This window comes from Puma concolor, chromosome D3 (assembly GCF_028749965.1).
Source record: "Puma concolor isolate L17-30 chromosome D3, mPumCon1.1.hap2, whole genome shotgun sequence".
Lineage (NCBI taxonomy): Eukaryota > Metazoa > Chordata > Mammalia > Carnivora > Felidae > Puma > Puma concolor.
In genome coordinates this window covers 21,344,637-21,358,269 of record NC_141678.1, presented here as the reverse complement: position 1 = coordinate 21,358,269, position 13,633 = coordinate 21,344,637, and the positions used below count along the sequence as shown (strand labels likewise).

Here is a 13,633-nt window from a genome sequence, read left to right as displayed (position 1 = left end):
GGGTTGTGAGGATTAAATGTTTATGTCCATACAGGCCTAGCAGTGGGCTGGCTCCTAGTAGGTATGTGCTGAATGTTACTAATCACAGCCAGACTACTCTGTCCCTCCTCTCGTGGAAGGCACAGTATACCCAAAGTCACTTCTCAAGGTGGGAGCGCAGCTCTGAAGCCCGCTGTATGTGAATGTGTATTTGGGGGTGGCGGGAGGGGTGCTGTCCCCAAAGTACGGATCTGATCCGGCCCTGGCCAGTGCAGACCCAAGCGCAAGGTGTGTCCCAAGGCCCGGTCCACCAGCCTGGGGGCTCGAGGAGGGCGGTCTCGGCCCGCCCCTCGGGGCACACGGCCTCCTGGCTTTTCCGGACAGTAGGGTTATTTGCTTTTTGGGAACTTCTCAAGCCAGATCTCCAACCTGGCCTCAGAGGCGAGCTTCAAGGAGGAGCTGTGACACTGAGCTACCTACGCAACCGCATCACCGCGCCCTCTCCTAGGGCTCCGCAGTCCCCACCCCATTCTCCCTTCTCCCACCTCCACCTATGCGGCGGTAAAATGCAGCACTCACAGGGCGCCTGCGCAGCTCTTGGGCGGGGCCGTGGCGGCGGCAGCTATTTATAGTAGGTGACGTCACCTTGAAATAGACCGTTAGGGCCGGCCCGCCCTTCCCCCCTCCCACTCCCGCCGCTCTCCGCCGCCAGGCCCGGTTGCTCCCACTGCGCAGGCGTCCTCCGTCCTCCCATCCCCCCGCCCCGCGCGGCCGCCTCTCCTCCCTTGGCGGCGTCGGTGGCGCGAGCCACAGCGTGCGGGGCGAGCCAGCGAGAGGGCGCGAGCGGCTGCGCTGCCTGCAGCCTGCAGCCTCCGGCCGGCCGGCGAGCCAGTGCGCGTGCGCGGCGGCGGCCTCCGCGGCGACCAGGGAGCGGACGCACGGGCGGGCGAGCGGGCGAGTGGTGCGGGAGTGAGGCGAGGCCAAGCCACGAGCGACATGGGGGACCGAGAGCAGCTGCTGCAGCGGGCGCGGCTGGCCGAGCAGGCGGAGCGCTACGACGACATGGCCTCCGCCATGAAGGCGGTGAGCTCGCCGGGAGGCCGGGCGGCCGGCTGGGGGGTCCGGCGTAGGGGAGGGATGGGTGGCCGGGCGGCGTCTCCCTCCGGGCCCGGGGCGACCCCTCGACCTCGCTGGGCGCGGCCGCCCGCCGGCAGCCCGCGCTTCCCGCGCCCGCCCCGCCATTTCCTGCAGCCGGGCCCGGGTGGGGTCTCCGGGGAGGAATGGAGCCCCACGGGGACGGGTGGGTGACAATACCCTCCTGCGGGCGGGGGATAGTGCCCCCTTTCGGGCGGGCAGGGGTCGCGGCATCCCAGCTTGGAGCCTTGGGTTGGGGGAGGGGGTGCCCGAGGAAACGTGAGAGCCGCATTCCTCGTTCTAGACTGTTCTGCTCAACTTAGGGGCACACCTTCCTCTCGCCTTCCTCCATACCCCAACTTGTAATAAAGAATCACCTAGTGAGTGGCGCCCTGTCTCTCCTGGTTTTCTCTGCCACTACCTGAAGTGTGTCTGACTCCGATCTGTTTTGTCCTGCTCGCCGGAATCGTTCTCGTTCCATCTTCCCATACCCGGGGTCTGGCTTTGTGTGCGAAGACCCCCCACCCTGCAGTCTAGACGTGGACGCAGGCGGGAGGGCGGGGGGGGGGGGACGGGGTGTGTGGGGCCCGATTACCAGGTTTGACGTGGGGAGCATCTGCCTGGAGATTAAAATGAGACTTGTTGGCGAGACAGAACTGTATGCCTTTGCCTTCCCGAGATCCTCATAGATCCTTATAAATTGATTCTGCAGCTTGATTTCCGGTGAAAGAGTCGTGCCCAGCCACACCCTAGCAAATACCGTGGATTAGACACCACCTGCATTTCTGAGACTAAGAGTTCCGGTTATCCTCGCACTGCCCCTGCCTCTTAACATTATTTTATGTTTTTTTCTAAATGAACGATACTTCTCTGCGTCAAGGTCACATAGTGGTACAGCTACAGCTGGCGGCCCCCAGCCTGCTATGTTCATCCAGTGTACATCCTCCGGAGACCTGGGAGGATCCGCCTTAGACATAAAGATTCTGCAACTCTAGGATTGGGACTCAGAAATGCACCTTAACCAGTGCTCATGGCAATTTTTAGCGGGCTGAAGCTTGACAATTACTGGCCTGAATTATGGCTCCTTTGTCCTTTTGCTGGACTTGTGAGATTTCTTAGAAATCTACAAATGGAGAGACTCCCTAAAATTTCAGAATCATTTGAAAACCTTTTCAGGCTTTTGATATTAATATCATATGAAATGCATTGTTGAGGTCAATATTTAGAAGTATCCAGCTAAGAAAGACAGTTGAAGAGGTATCTTTCCTGTACTATTCTTGTTACACCTTGCCTTAAGTGTGTTTGAAAAACACCACTACCACTCATTTGTTGATTCATTGGTGATCCCGATTTGAGCACTGGCATGCTGTCACAGGCTAGATAGTCTTAAACCAGGGACAATCTAGGTCTGGGATCTGAAGTCTTTGTAATTTAGGGGGACCTCTTTAAGGACACAAATGTAAAATCTATTAATTTTGCAGGTTTTACAGAAACAACGGAATCCATTTCCTCTGAAGGAGTTCTGAGCTTAAATTTCTTTGGGATAAGAGAGTCACTTCTGTCCACACAAGTCACACTTGAGTGAGCCTCTTCTCCCCAGTAACAGAGTAGTACTGGGATTGTTCAGGCTGAGGCCTCTCTGGACATTTTAGTGAGGTCCTCGTTCACCTTGTGAGTGGGGCTTGAAGACCTCAGTGTTAGGAGCCGTTTGGGAATAAAGGAGTTGGTCTTGAATAAAGGTGAATTGAGGTTAAGGAAAAATGACTACAAAGGACATTCTGGAGCTCTGGGAAATCTGAGGCAACGTGAAATGGAAAGTAAGGAAAGGATTGAGAGATGTAACCAGAATGAAATAAACTATTTGGGGAGAGAAAAAGATTGGTTTTCTGCTTTTCGTAAGCAGTCTCGAATAATGCTTTCCTGCAGCTAGCTAGAAACTTGTGTTCACAGCTTTTCTCTGAGACTTTTAAGGTAGCATTTTGCAAACTCATGGACCCTTCCATGTGTTGGGAATCTGTAATAGCTGTGTCTTAAATGATTGATGAGTTGGATAAGCCATCCAGCATTTAAAAATCAATCCCAGCTCTCATTATGTCATCTGAGAATTGTGATAAACCATTCCCTCAAGGTAACTCCTTTTAAAAAATCCAAGTTTTTTTTTTTGTCATCTAAATTAATGGAATATATTCTTTGGAAAGGACTTGGCAAGGGTCAGTGGAAGACCATTTCTTATGTTTTATCTTTTGATATTTGTGCGTTAAATACTTAATGTTATTGGGAAAAGACTCAGTCCCATTTTATTAATATTGTAGACCTAAAGTAGAGCTTCTGGAAAAAGAGAATTCTAGTAACCCTCTGGATTTATGTGGGATTTCTTCGGGTGGTGGAAGGGCAGGTAAGTAGACTGCTCGCGGGTAGACCCTGAGTGAGGAGATGAGTTCTGATGCCACCACTCTTGTAATTTTGAAACCTAACATCACTTTGCTTCAAGTCCTTTGAAATGTAAAACTAGTAATGTTGGTATTAATATCAAGTCAGTTTTCAGTCTTCATTCTAACTTGTTTTCTGTTTTCTTTATAATTTAAATGGTCACCTAATAATGCCTGTCTGTAATCATTGATGTTCCTTGTGCTACCAGCGTCACCTGGAGGATGGTGTCGGTAAGCTTTAAGAAAAATCATGCTTTAAGAAAAGCTTTAAGAAAAATATTGGAAACAGTGGTGTTGCCTCAAATCAAGGCAGTTCCCTGCCTCACCCCAATATGTGAAGAGGCAAGAAATGCTTCTGAAGTAAAGGAGCATCTTCAAGATCTCCTCATCTCATACATACCTAGCAGCTCACAAAGAATGCAACAGTGGGAAGAAGCATTGTGAAACATTGTAGAACCCAGGTCCTTTCCAGGCGGGGGTTGGAATGACCTTACAGAAATCGTAACCTCTGAAAAATAGGTATTATAAAATCTTAAGAGAAAGTAAAATAAACCTATAAAGGAGGATAAAAAATGTCAGTGCATTAGACTGAATGATTTAAGGAAAGAGGGTAAATAACCAGATTTCTGGTGAGTACTCATGGATAGACGTGATTCATTCATGTCTCTTATTGCTGTAAGTCATCTATTTTATATTAAAACATAGAAGTAGTAATTGTGAATTTAAAAAACATCAAAATATTTGGGATAGCATGGTGTGTTTTAACATTTTTACATAGTTGATTACAAGGTTGACAAAGGACAGAGAAAGTCTGAAGGACTTGAAGAATATCTATAAAAATCTTAAGTGTAGGAAACAAAGCTGCAGCTTAAAGAAACAGTCTGAGAGGAAGAGGCACTTGGCCCAACCAGGGGCAAAAGGCTCTTATTCCAACAGCTGTGAGATTATGGGAAGTGGAGGAATGAGCAGGTGGTATATAAAAGGAGAGCTCGGCTGAGTGGCTCAGGGTGAGACATAATGCTGTGTTGCAGGTATTAAAACTAAAGATGATTTTGAGGTATACCAAAATTGTGGTTAGTGTGAAATCTTAAAGCCACATCAGTGCTGTAGTTTGAAATATGAAATAAACTAGAGAGTCCTCTTTCCCACTAAGTGCTCATTTGTAATGTAATTATTGCTTTGCCATATTTTGGTTGAGGAAGAAGAGAAGGTTCTGGATTCTTGCAGTAGCCTGAATTAAAAGGATTTCAGATGGTGAACAGTTCACAGAGCTTTGTCTGGAATTTCATATTAGTATTAGAATGCAGTGTCACGCTTCCAGAAATATGGTTTAGGAGGAGGTACCCCAAATGTGTTTTCTGTGTTGCAATTCACCAAGTTTATGGAACTTACCCATTTTACTAATTAGGCATTCAGTAAATGGTTAGCTGTTACTCCCATGTGTACATTTTCATTTCATTTTCATAACAACTCCAGATGGATTAACTCTGGATAGTTGTTAACTCCATTTTACAAAGGGATTTAAAGAGGTTAATTTTTTCGAGGTCAAGTTGTAAAGCCAAGAATTGAACTCTGGAAAGTAGAACTGTAACTTTAACCACTGTATAATAATGGCCCAGGGATAATATTTCTAGTATACATTCTGGTATACTAGTCATCATTGGTGACTGACTTCTAGGCCCTTTACACAAGTGGGTTTAGTGAACAAATAATTTCACCTATCAGATGTAAGCCATTTTTGCCAAGTTTGATTAAAAACAATCTACTGCTTATGGGTCTTAGGTATAGCAGGGGAACGTAAAAGGCAAACTCACACATCTGGATTTTGCTTGTTCTGAAGACCAGGAGGGGTTTTTAGTGTAAGAAACAAAGTTTTAATTGAATTTGAATTCCTGCTATGAATTAAGAAGTGCAGGACTCTATGTTAAATTATACTTGTGGTATTTTAAGAAATTGTTTCATATCCTTGGTACCAGTTGTTTCTCCACATGGCTTTTAGTATATTTTATAAGCCTATAGGCCCTAAAATTTCATTGTCTAGGTTATTGGTAAAATTCCTCTTAGTGTCCTGGTTGAGGCCACCCATCTTCTGCCCCATGGTTTGGGTGCTCTTCCCACTCCTGGCTGCAGCGGCTTTCCCCTGTGGTGGTGGGTGTTGGCACTTCCCTGCGATCGGAACTTGGCACAGCTTCTGAAGCTTTCAGCACTGGTGCCTCCAGGGATAGTAGCATGCAGTAACCATTCAGATGGGTTGTATTTAATCCTTGCCAATCCCGACAAAAATGTTCAGTTATGTCAAGAGCAAGAAAAAGGCAGTCTCTCCATGATACAAAGGTAGCTATTTTGACTAATTTAAGCTTCAAGTGGATATTAACTACCTGAACTCATCTGCTCTGAGCTTGAAGTTTAGCTTCTCTTTGGCTTTCTAGGACTGCAGCCTTGCCCTGGTGAGGACAGGGAGTGGTCTTTCCAGGCCTGGGCAAGTGGTGACAGGTGGGTGCTTTATCAGCTTGGGACCAGCCAGATCCTCACTTTGAGAACAGTAACTTGGGGAAGAGTCAGCCAAAAAAACTTTCATTCCTCTGGCTCATCTTTTTTTTCTTTTTCTTTTCTTTTTTTAAAATACAAGGTTCTGCCACAGAAGCTTAAAGATTTTATGATGTGGTTATTTTTTTTTCTTTTTTATTTTTTTTTTAACGTTTATTTATTTTTGAGACAGAGAGAGACAGAGCATGAACGGGGGAGGGGCAGAGAGAGAGGGAGACACAGAATCAGAAGCAGGCTCCAGGCTCTGAGCCATCAGCCCAGAGCCCGACGCAGGGCTCGAACTCACGGACCACGATATTGTGACCCAGGCTGAAGTCGGACGCTTAACCGACTGAGCCACCCAGGCGCCCCAAGATGATGTGGTTATTTTTACTTAATTATACATGAGAGTCGTTTTTTCCTGTTGTAAACTCTTATATCAAAAGCAAGCTTGTTGGTAGCAAGTGGGTGTGGGTAACTATAAAAGATGGGATAGTAGTGTGTGCATGTAGCTCTGAAGGATGGGAGTGCCCTTCAGGAGAAATAACGTTTACCCTGACTTCGGCAATGTGGCCTGGCAGTCCATGGGGTGGCATTTTTTGTTTGCTCAGTATTACTTTTGAGGTTGGATGTTTCCCAGATTAAGAACTTTAAGTTTTCCCAAATAGTCCCTGTGCTATTTTTGGCAGTGGATCTATTTTTACTCACAAACACATAGTTTATTGCCTGGTGAGTTAGTGGGAGGAGGCCCTTAGGAATTTTTGAGTAAGCGAATGGTGTCATAGGAAGATAAATGAGTTAGTAGCCTGCCGGCTTATTTGTAACTTCTAGTACCGCTGTGTAGTCCCAGAGCGGAGAAAATGGGGTGGAAGTGAGTGCCCTGGGCTGGGGTTGGCACAGCCATGGCAGTATGGTAAGGCCGTCAGTCAAATGGCTGGCCTGGAGTCCAATCCTTAAGGGAGATGGAGACATGGGCCTTTATAATAAATGGGAATGGTCCACCAATTTAAGGTTTTCAGAAAGAGTGTAAGTAGGATTAAGTGGAGTGGGAGGTGGACAGAACAGGAAGGCAGAGAGGCTGTGTGCAGAGTTGAGGAGCCCCTTAGATGTGGTGCAGCCACATGAAGACTTAGTGTCTGGAATGGCTACCCTGAAGGCAGCTGATGTGTGGCAGAAATGAGGGTGTGTTGAAACTGGCTGGAGTAGAAAGCAGGTTGAGAACCATTGTGCAGGTCTCTCTATCTTGAAAATTCTGTGTCTTTGCTTCATGTTCCCAGTTAGAAGCCATTTGGAAACTTATAATTGTAGAGCTGCACTAAATCATCTGCATAGAATATGCATGCAGATGACCATCTGGCTGTGGTTGGGACTAGTAGCTGTTTCCCTTTCCATTATACTACATTGCCTCCCAGTGTCTGCTTCTCTTAGCATATCACCAGACTTGCCTTAGCTCTCCTGCCTCCAGTAGTCTAGAATTTAAAATGTTGGGAACTGGTGCTAACATTTACGAAGGTTATTTGCAGTGTGTGTCACCAAACAAGACTGGCTGTAAATCCTGTGTATTTTAATAGGCCATTTGATTGCATTTTGCTCTATCATTTTCCAATGTGGGGAAAGCTCAGTTTCCTTTAGTTATCCAATCAAGTAATAAAATGATCTTCCTTCCATAAGTTTCCCTTTCGTAACTGAGTTGTAACTCAGGAGCATAAAAAAATACTATATTTAAACATATCCAGTTATTTCCTAGTTAGGCCCTGGCTGGGGTTCTAAGAACAATGCTTGCTTAGCTGTTAGTCACACTCAGCTGATGCTGATAGTGATTCATTCAGACTGGCAGGAAACCAGATGATTGTTATATAAACACTAATAATCCTAGTAAATGATTTTGCTTGTGAAGGTGTGATAAATATTGCCCAGTAGCCTTTTTGGGCAGTTTATTCCTGATGGAGAAGAGCTGCATGCATTCCAGAAACCTGTGGATACACCCAAATTTCTTTTAAACTAATATTATCAACCTTGTGCCTTTCCACACCTCTTATAGTTGCTCAGGAAAAATGGAATCCTAGAATATTAGAGCTGAAGAGGTCCTTGGAAATCGTTTAGGCTGATGCCCCTTGTTTTACTTTTGATTCCCAGACAAGGTCACACAGCTAGCTCAGGCTAAACTCCAGATGTCTTATGGTGGTTTTGTTTTTTAGTAATGATACTGTCCATTGTACAAACACCGTGTGTGATATATAAACATATTTCACATGCACTCAGTTTTAACGATACATTCTGGAGAGTTAACTTGGGTCTTTGTGGCAGTCTTAATAAGCATCTTTATTAGCCACAGGGTGAAGTATATAGTGACTCTTTGGATATTGTTGCATCTTATTTTATTTAAAAATTTTTTTGGATATCGTTTGCATTTTTTTTTATTTATATATGAAATTTATTGTCAAATTGGTTTCCATACAACACCCAGTGCTCATCCCAAAAGGTGCCCTCCTCAATACCCATCACACACCCTCTCCTCCCTCCCACCCCCCATCAACCCTTAGTTTGTTCTCAGTTCTCAACAGTCTCTTATGCTTTGGCTCTCTCCCATATCGTTTGCATTTTAATGTCAAGTGCCTTAGATTTACTTCAGGATCTAAGGAGCTCAAATTCTGTGCTTACCTCATATTTGTTTCACTGAATATTGCCCTGAAAAAGTGAGTCATTCAAGAAGATTCAGACATTCTGAGATTTTTCAGAGGATTCAAGATGGAATTTTGATTTATAAGGGTTGCTTCCTTTAAAGACTAAATTAACAAATATAAAGTCTCTTTATATTTCTAATGAACTAATGTATGTGTTTAAAGGAACTCACTGGAGGAGAAAACTGGTGGGGTTACAGGTCTTCAAATGGATTCGAAGGGAGTATGGATTTTGGATTAGTAGAGAGAAGATTGCCCTGGACTGAGGCGGATCATTGAGAAAAGTGTGGAGACCACTCATGTCTGTGAGGAGGAATGAGGAGCCTGGTTTGCAGGCAGCCATCCTACTGAAGGGCAGAGGCAGCCTGTAACCAAAGACCACAGTGAAGAAAAAAGTGGAGTTGGGTTGATTAAGTAGTCAGAGGAGGAGAGACAATCTCCGGCTGGGGGTCTGTAGCAAAAGAGTATGGGTAATGGGGACGGGAATGGGAAATTAGAAGACAGAGTTGGTATTTTTATCTTGTCCAGGGTATGTTGGTGGGGAGGAGTTGCTGGTAGACAATGAAGAACTTGGCACAAGTTTTCTAATTTTACACATAATGATTATATTTGTGCTTACGTTCTTGAGTTAATGTTTTGGTTCTTTTTTAGAATTTCTGGTTCTCCACTGCTGAGTCTGTTCAATCTGTGTTAAAGCCTGTCTGTTTTAATATGCTGTTAATAACTTTCTCCTTTGCACCTGGCCTTTCCCCCTTTCCCCTCACTTACAGGAGTTCTCTCCTTATGGTTTAAGTAATATTTTTCTTTGCTTAGTGTTTTATGGTTTCCTAAGTGTTTTTCCTTTTTTCTGAAAATTAAAGACTTTTACCAGTAAGTCATATAATTAAGGAATCCCCCTACTTTTTAAAAGAGGCTGATTTAGCAAATTAGCAGCTTTGGGGGACCCAGACCAAAGTTTTCTGATTCCACATCTGTATTAGTTTCCTTGGGCTGCCAAACAAAGTACCACAAACTGGGTAGCTTAAAACAAATTATTTTGTTGCAGTTGGGAAGGTTAGAAGTCCAAGATTAAGGTGTCAGCAGGGCTGTGCTCCTGAAGGCTCTGGGGAAAAATCCTTCCTAGCCTCTTTTTTAACTTTTGGTGTGTCTTGGCAATCCTTGGCCTTCCTTGGCTTGTAGACACATCACTCCAGTCTCTGCCTCCATCATCACATGGTGTTCTCCATAGGTCTCTCCAAATCTCCCATTCCTTTTAAGGGCACCAGTCATTGGATTTGGGATCCACCCTAATACAGAATGATCTTATCTTGACTTGATTACATCTGTAGAGGTTCTGTTTCCCAATAAGGTCACATTCATAGGTACCAGAGTTTAGGACTTCAACATAACTTAAGGGGACACAATTCAACAACACAAAAATCTGGTGCTCTTTCTACTAACTACATAAGCTGGCTTGCTTAGAGTTGGCATCATGGAGAACTACCTAAAGAAAGCTACAGCTTGTGAAGTTTAACATTTCCACTTAAAATCATTGGTGCTTCCATCCTCGATGGCCAGTCAGGGTTTCCTGTCAGGTAAGTCAAAGTAGAGCTTACTGCTGAGTAACTGTGTTTCCTTTTAGCAGAGGCTGGGGCACATTACTGTCACTCATGCATCCATTTGGATTGGGGGAGGTCTGGGTGTACCAGTGGGATTCTCTGTGTAACCACTCAGGGCAAAACTCTGGCCACTTGATCTGTGTTTGATCTCATAGGTGAAGCTCTTACCTATTAATATGTGTTTGAGGGAGGTGTGATTGGTTCTTTTTAGAATATACAATTGGAAGCAGAATCTGGAATGTACTTCCAGTCTATAATCCTTGAACATTTGGCAAAGGAGTTGTTTGATCTCATTGTTGACAATACTTTTTGCAGAATAGCTGAACCTCAGGACTTTTTCATCCACCACTGTGTACCACCACAGTCTTTCCATGATTACCTTTATCCCTATATCTCTACCAAGACTAAGGCAACATCTTAAATATGAATTTCTCATATCCCTTATCACTGAATATTTTATTTCAAGTATTCTGTTTATACTAGTGTGGCTTGTCCATGATCCTGTTTTTGAGAAAGTGTTGATTAGATTCAAAGGAAGATTTCTAATATTTTTGGATTCAGATCTCAGTGTTTATCTTTTTGGGATTTTTTTGCAGGTGACAGAGCTCAATGAACCTCTCTCCAATGAAGATCGAAACCTCCTCTCTGTGGCCTACAAGAATGTGGTTGGTGCCAGGCGATCTTCCTGGAGGGTCATCAGCAGCATTGAGCAGAAAACCATGGCTGATGGAAATGAAAAGAAATTGGAGAAGGTTAAAGCTTACCGGGAGAAGATTGAGAAGGAGCTGGAAACAGTGTGCAATGATGTCCTGGCTCTGCTTGACAAGTTCCTCATCAAGAACTGCAATGATTTCCAGTATGAAAGCAAGGTATTTTACCTGAAAATGAAAGGTGATTACTACCGCTACTTGGCAGAGGTAGCTTCCGGAGAGAAGAAAAACAGTGTGGTCGAAGCTTCTGAGGCTGCCTACAAGGAAGCCTTTGAAATCAGCAAAGAGCACATGCAGCCAACGCACCCCATTCGGCTGGGTCTGGCCCTCAACTTCTCTGTGTTCTACTATGAGATCCAGAATGCACCTGAGCAGGCCTGCCTCTTAGCCAAACAAGCCTTTGATGATGCCATAGCTGAGCTGGACACACTAAACGAGGATTCCTATAAGGACTCCACGCTCATCATGCAGTTGCTGCGAGACAACCTCACCCTCTGGACGAGCGACCAGCAGGATGAAGAAGCAGGAGAAGGCAACTGAAGAGCCTTTGGGTCCCTGGCCCTTCCTTCACCCACCACCCCCATCATCACTGATTCTTCCTTGCCACAATCACTAAATATCTAGTGCTAAACCTATCTGTATTGGCAGCACAGCTACTAAGATCTGCTCTCCTGCCCCTTGGGAAGCAGTTTCAGATAAATCTTCATGGGCATTGCTGGATTGATGGTTGCTTTAAGCCCATAGGGGCTCCCTTTCCGAATTGTGCAGACAAGTGGGTTCTGAATGAGGCATTCTGTGCCTATTAATGTATGTGAAATCCAAGCAAAAGTATTGGGGAAGTTTAGAAAGGAGAATTAGCCAACACAGGCTACAGTTGATATTTAAATGATCCATTTAAAACAAGCTGATAGTGTTTTGTTAAGCAGTACATCTTGTGCATGCAAAAAATGAATTCACCCCTCCCACCTCTTTCTTCAGCTAATGGAAAACTGTTAAGGGAAGCTGATTACAGAGACCTCTCTCCTTTCCATCAGCTTCTTAATGAACTGTTTAACGTGAGGTTTCAGTAGCGCCTTGTTTTGCCTCTTTAAATTATGATGTGCACAAACCTTCTTTTTCAATGCAATGCATCTAAAGTTTTGATACCTGTAACTTTTTTTTTTTTTTTTTGGTTGCGATTGTTTTAAGAATCATGGATTTATTTTTTGTAACTCTTTGGCTATTGTCCTGTGTATCCTGACAGCACCATGTGTCAGCCCATGTCAATCAAGATGGGTGATTATGAAATGCCAGACTTCTAAATTAAATGTTTTGGAATTCAATGGGTAAATAAATGCTGCTTTGGGGATATTCTTGTCTACATATGTGTTTTTCATTTTTCCCCTTCTGAAGGAGCTATTTAATAGGTTACCATTTTGAATTCTGGTTTTAGTCTCTCAACCACTGAAGCATTTTTAAAAACAGGTTTTTTTTGTTTGTTTTTTTAAGTTTATTTATTTTGAGAGAGGGAGAGACAGAATCCAAAGCAGAATCCAGTTCAGGGCTGGAATTCAGATGAAGAGTTGGACCCCACCCAGGTGCCCCTAACACAGTAAGTTTCTCGCTCTCTGATTCCATTATAACATTTTGCAGTATACACATAAGACTCATGAATTTTAAATTGTTTTCTGTGAACCTAGTCAGCATAGTCTCTCTGACCCACTCTTCCTGACACCGAGTGGTTGTATGGGAGTTGAGCAGACCAAGATGCTGTCTTCCTCAGTGTAGCACCTGACCACTGAAAGGTCAGGCCTGTGTTTAACCTGGGAGGGTGTAGCTTGACCTACCCGACTGGAGTGTTGGTTGATATTTAACCAAAGTAGATAATGAGCTTATACCTGTCCTCAAATTTTCTGAATACCCTTACTGTATTAGATATAATAAAATGTTAATTCAGGGCACAACCTGGATCCCTGAAATAATCTAGTGATTATTACTAAGAAAGCTTTGAGTATTCTTTAAAATAGAAAAACAAAACGAAAACCCTCTGAGTTTAAAGAAGGAAAAGGCCAGACCCCTTAAGCTATTTCATCTGCCTTCACCCCAAGGCTTCTCTTGAGGCTTAGCATCCCCAGCTACACTCATTCTCTGGTGATGTGGACTTGAGCCCCTCACAGGTTTTACCACCTGCAGCTTGGTGTCCAGGACTCAAAGTGCTTGTTAAGTGGATTGGTTCAGTAACACATAGGTCTTAGGATACCTTAATCCTGACTAAGCTTGACACTAGACTGGTGAGAAATGCCATCACCCAGTCTCTGTCCTTGAACTTCGTTTTGGTGGAGGCACAGACCTTTTTAGCTTGGAAGTTTAACCTGTTTTCTCATTCTGAAGTAGAGGTATGACCCTTGTGCTCCTAAAGTACTGTTGCAGGTTGACCTAATTGCTAGCTAAAGTGGTTATTGACTTTCACTTCAGTTAGTAAGTCAGGTATCTTAAAGTAACCAGCTTTATGTGGCCAAGACACTTGGCTTGGTAAACATGTAGACATTAGAACTTTATAAATTTGAAATGCCCTTTACAGGAAGAGCTTTAGGAAA

At 44.1% G+C, this 13,633-nt stretch overlaps 1 protein-coding gene across 2 annotated transcripts; it reads left to right on the top strand.

Moving 5' to 3' along the window:
• The first annotated feature begins 776 nt into the window (after positions 1-776).
• Positions 777-12,407, top strand: YWHAH (tyrosine 3-monooxygenase/tryptophan 5-monooxygenase activation protein eta). 2 transcript variants are annotated; one of them, XM_086682006.1, is made up of 3 exons: positions 777-1,062; positions 3,752-3,773; positions 10,944-12,407. In XM_086682006.1, exons 2-3 carry the CDS (start codon positions 3,765-3,767, stop codon positions 11,595-11,597), a joined length of 663 nt encoding a protein of 220 aa, XP_086538132.1. In that variant the 5' UTR covers positions 777-1,062; positions 3,752-3,764; the 3' UTR covers positions 11,598-12,407. The 2 variants fall into 2 exon arrangements, with proteins under 2 accessions (XP_086538132.1, XP_086538131.1); XM_086682005.1 differs by lacking the exon at positions 3,752-3,773 and having other exon boundaries at positions 778-1,062.
• The last annotated feature ends 1,226 nt before the right edge of the window (positions 12,408-13,633 follow it).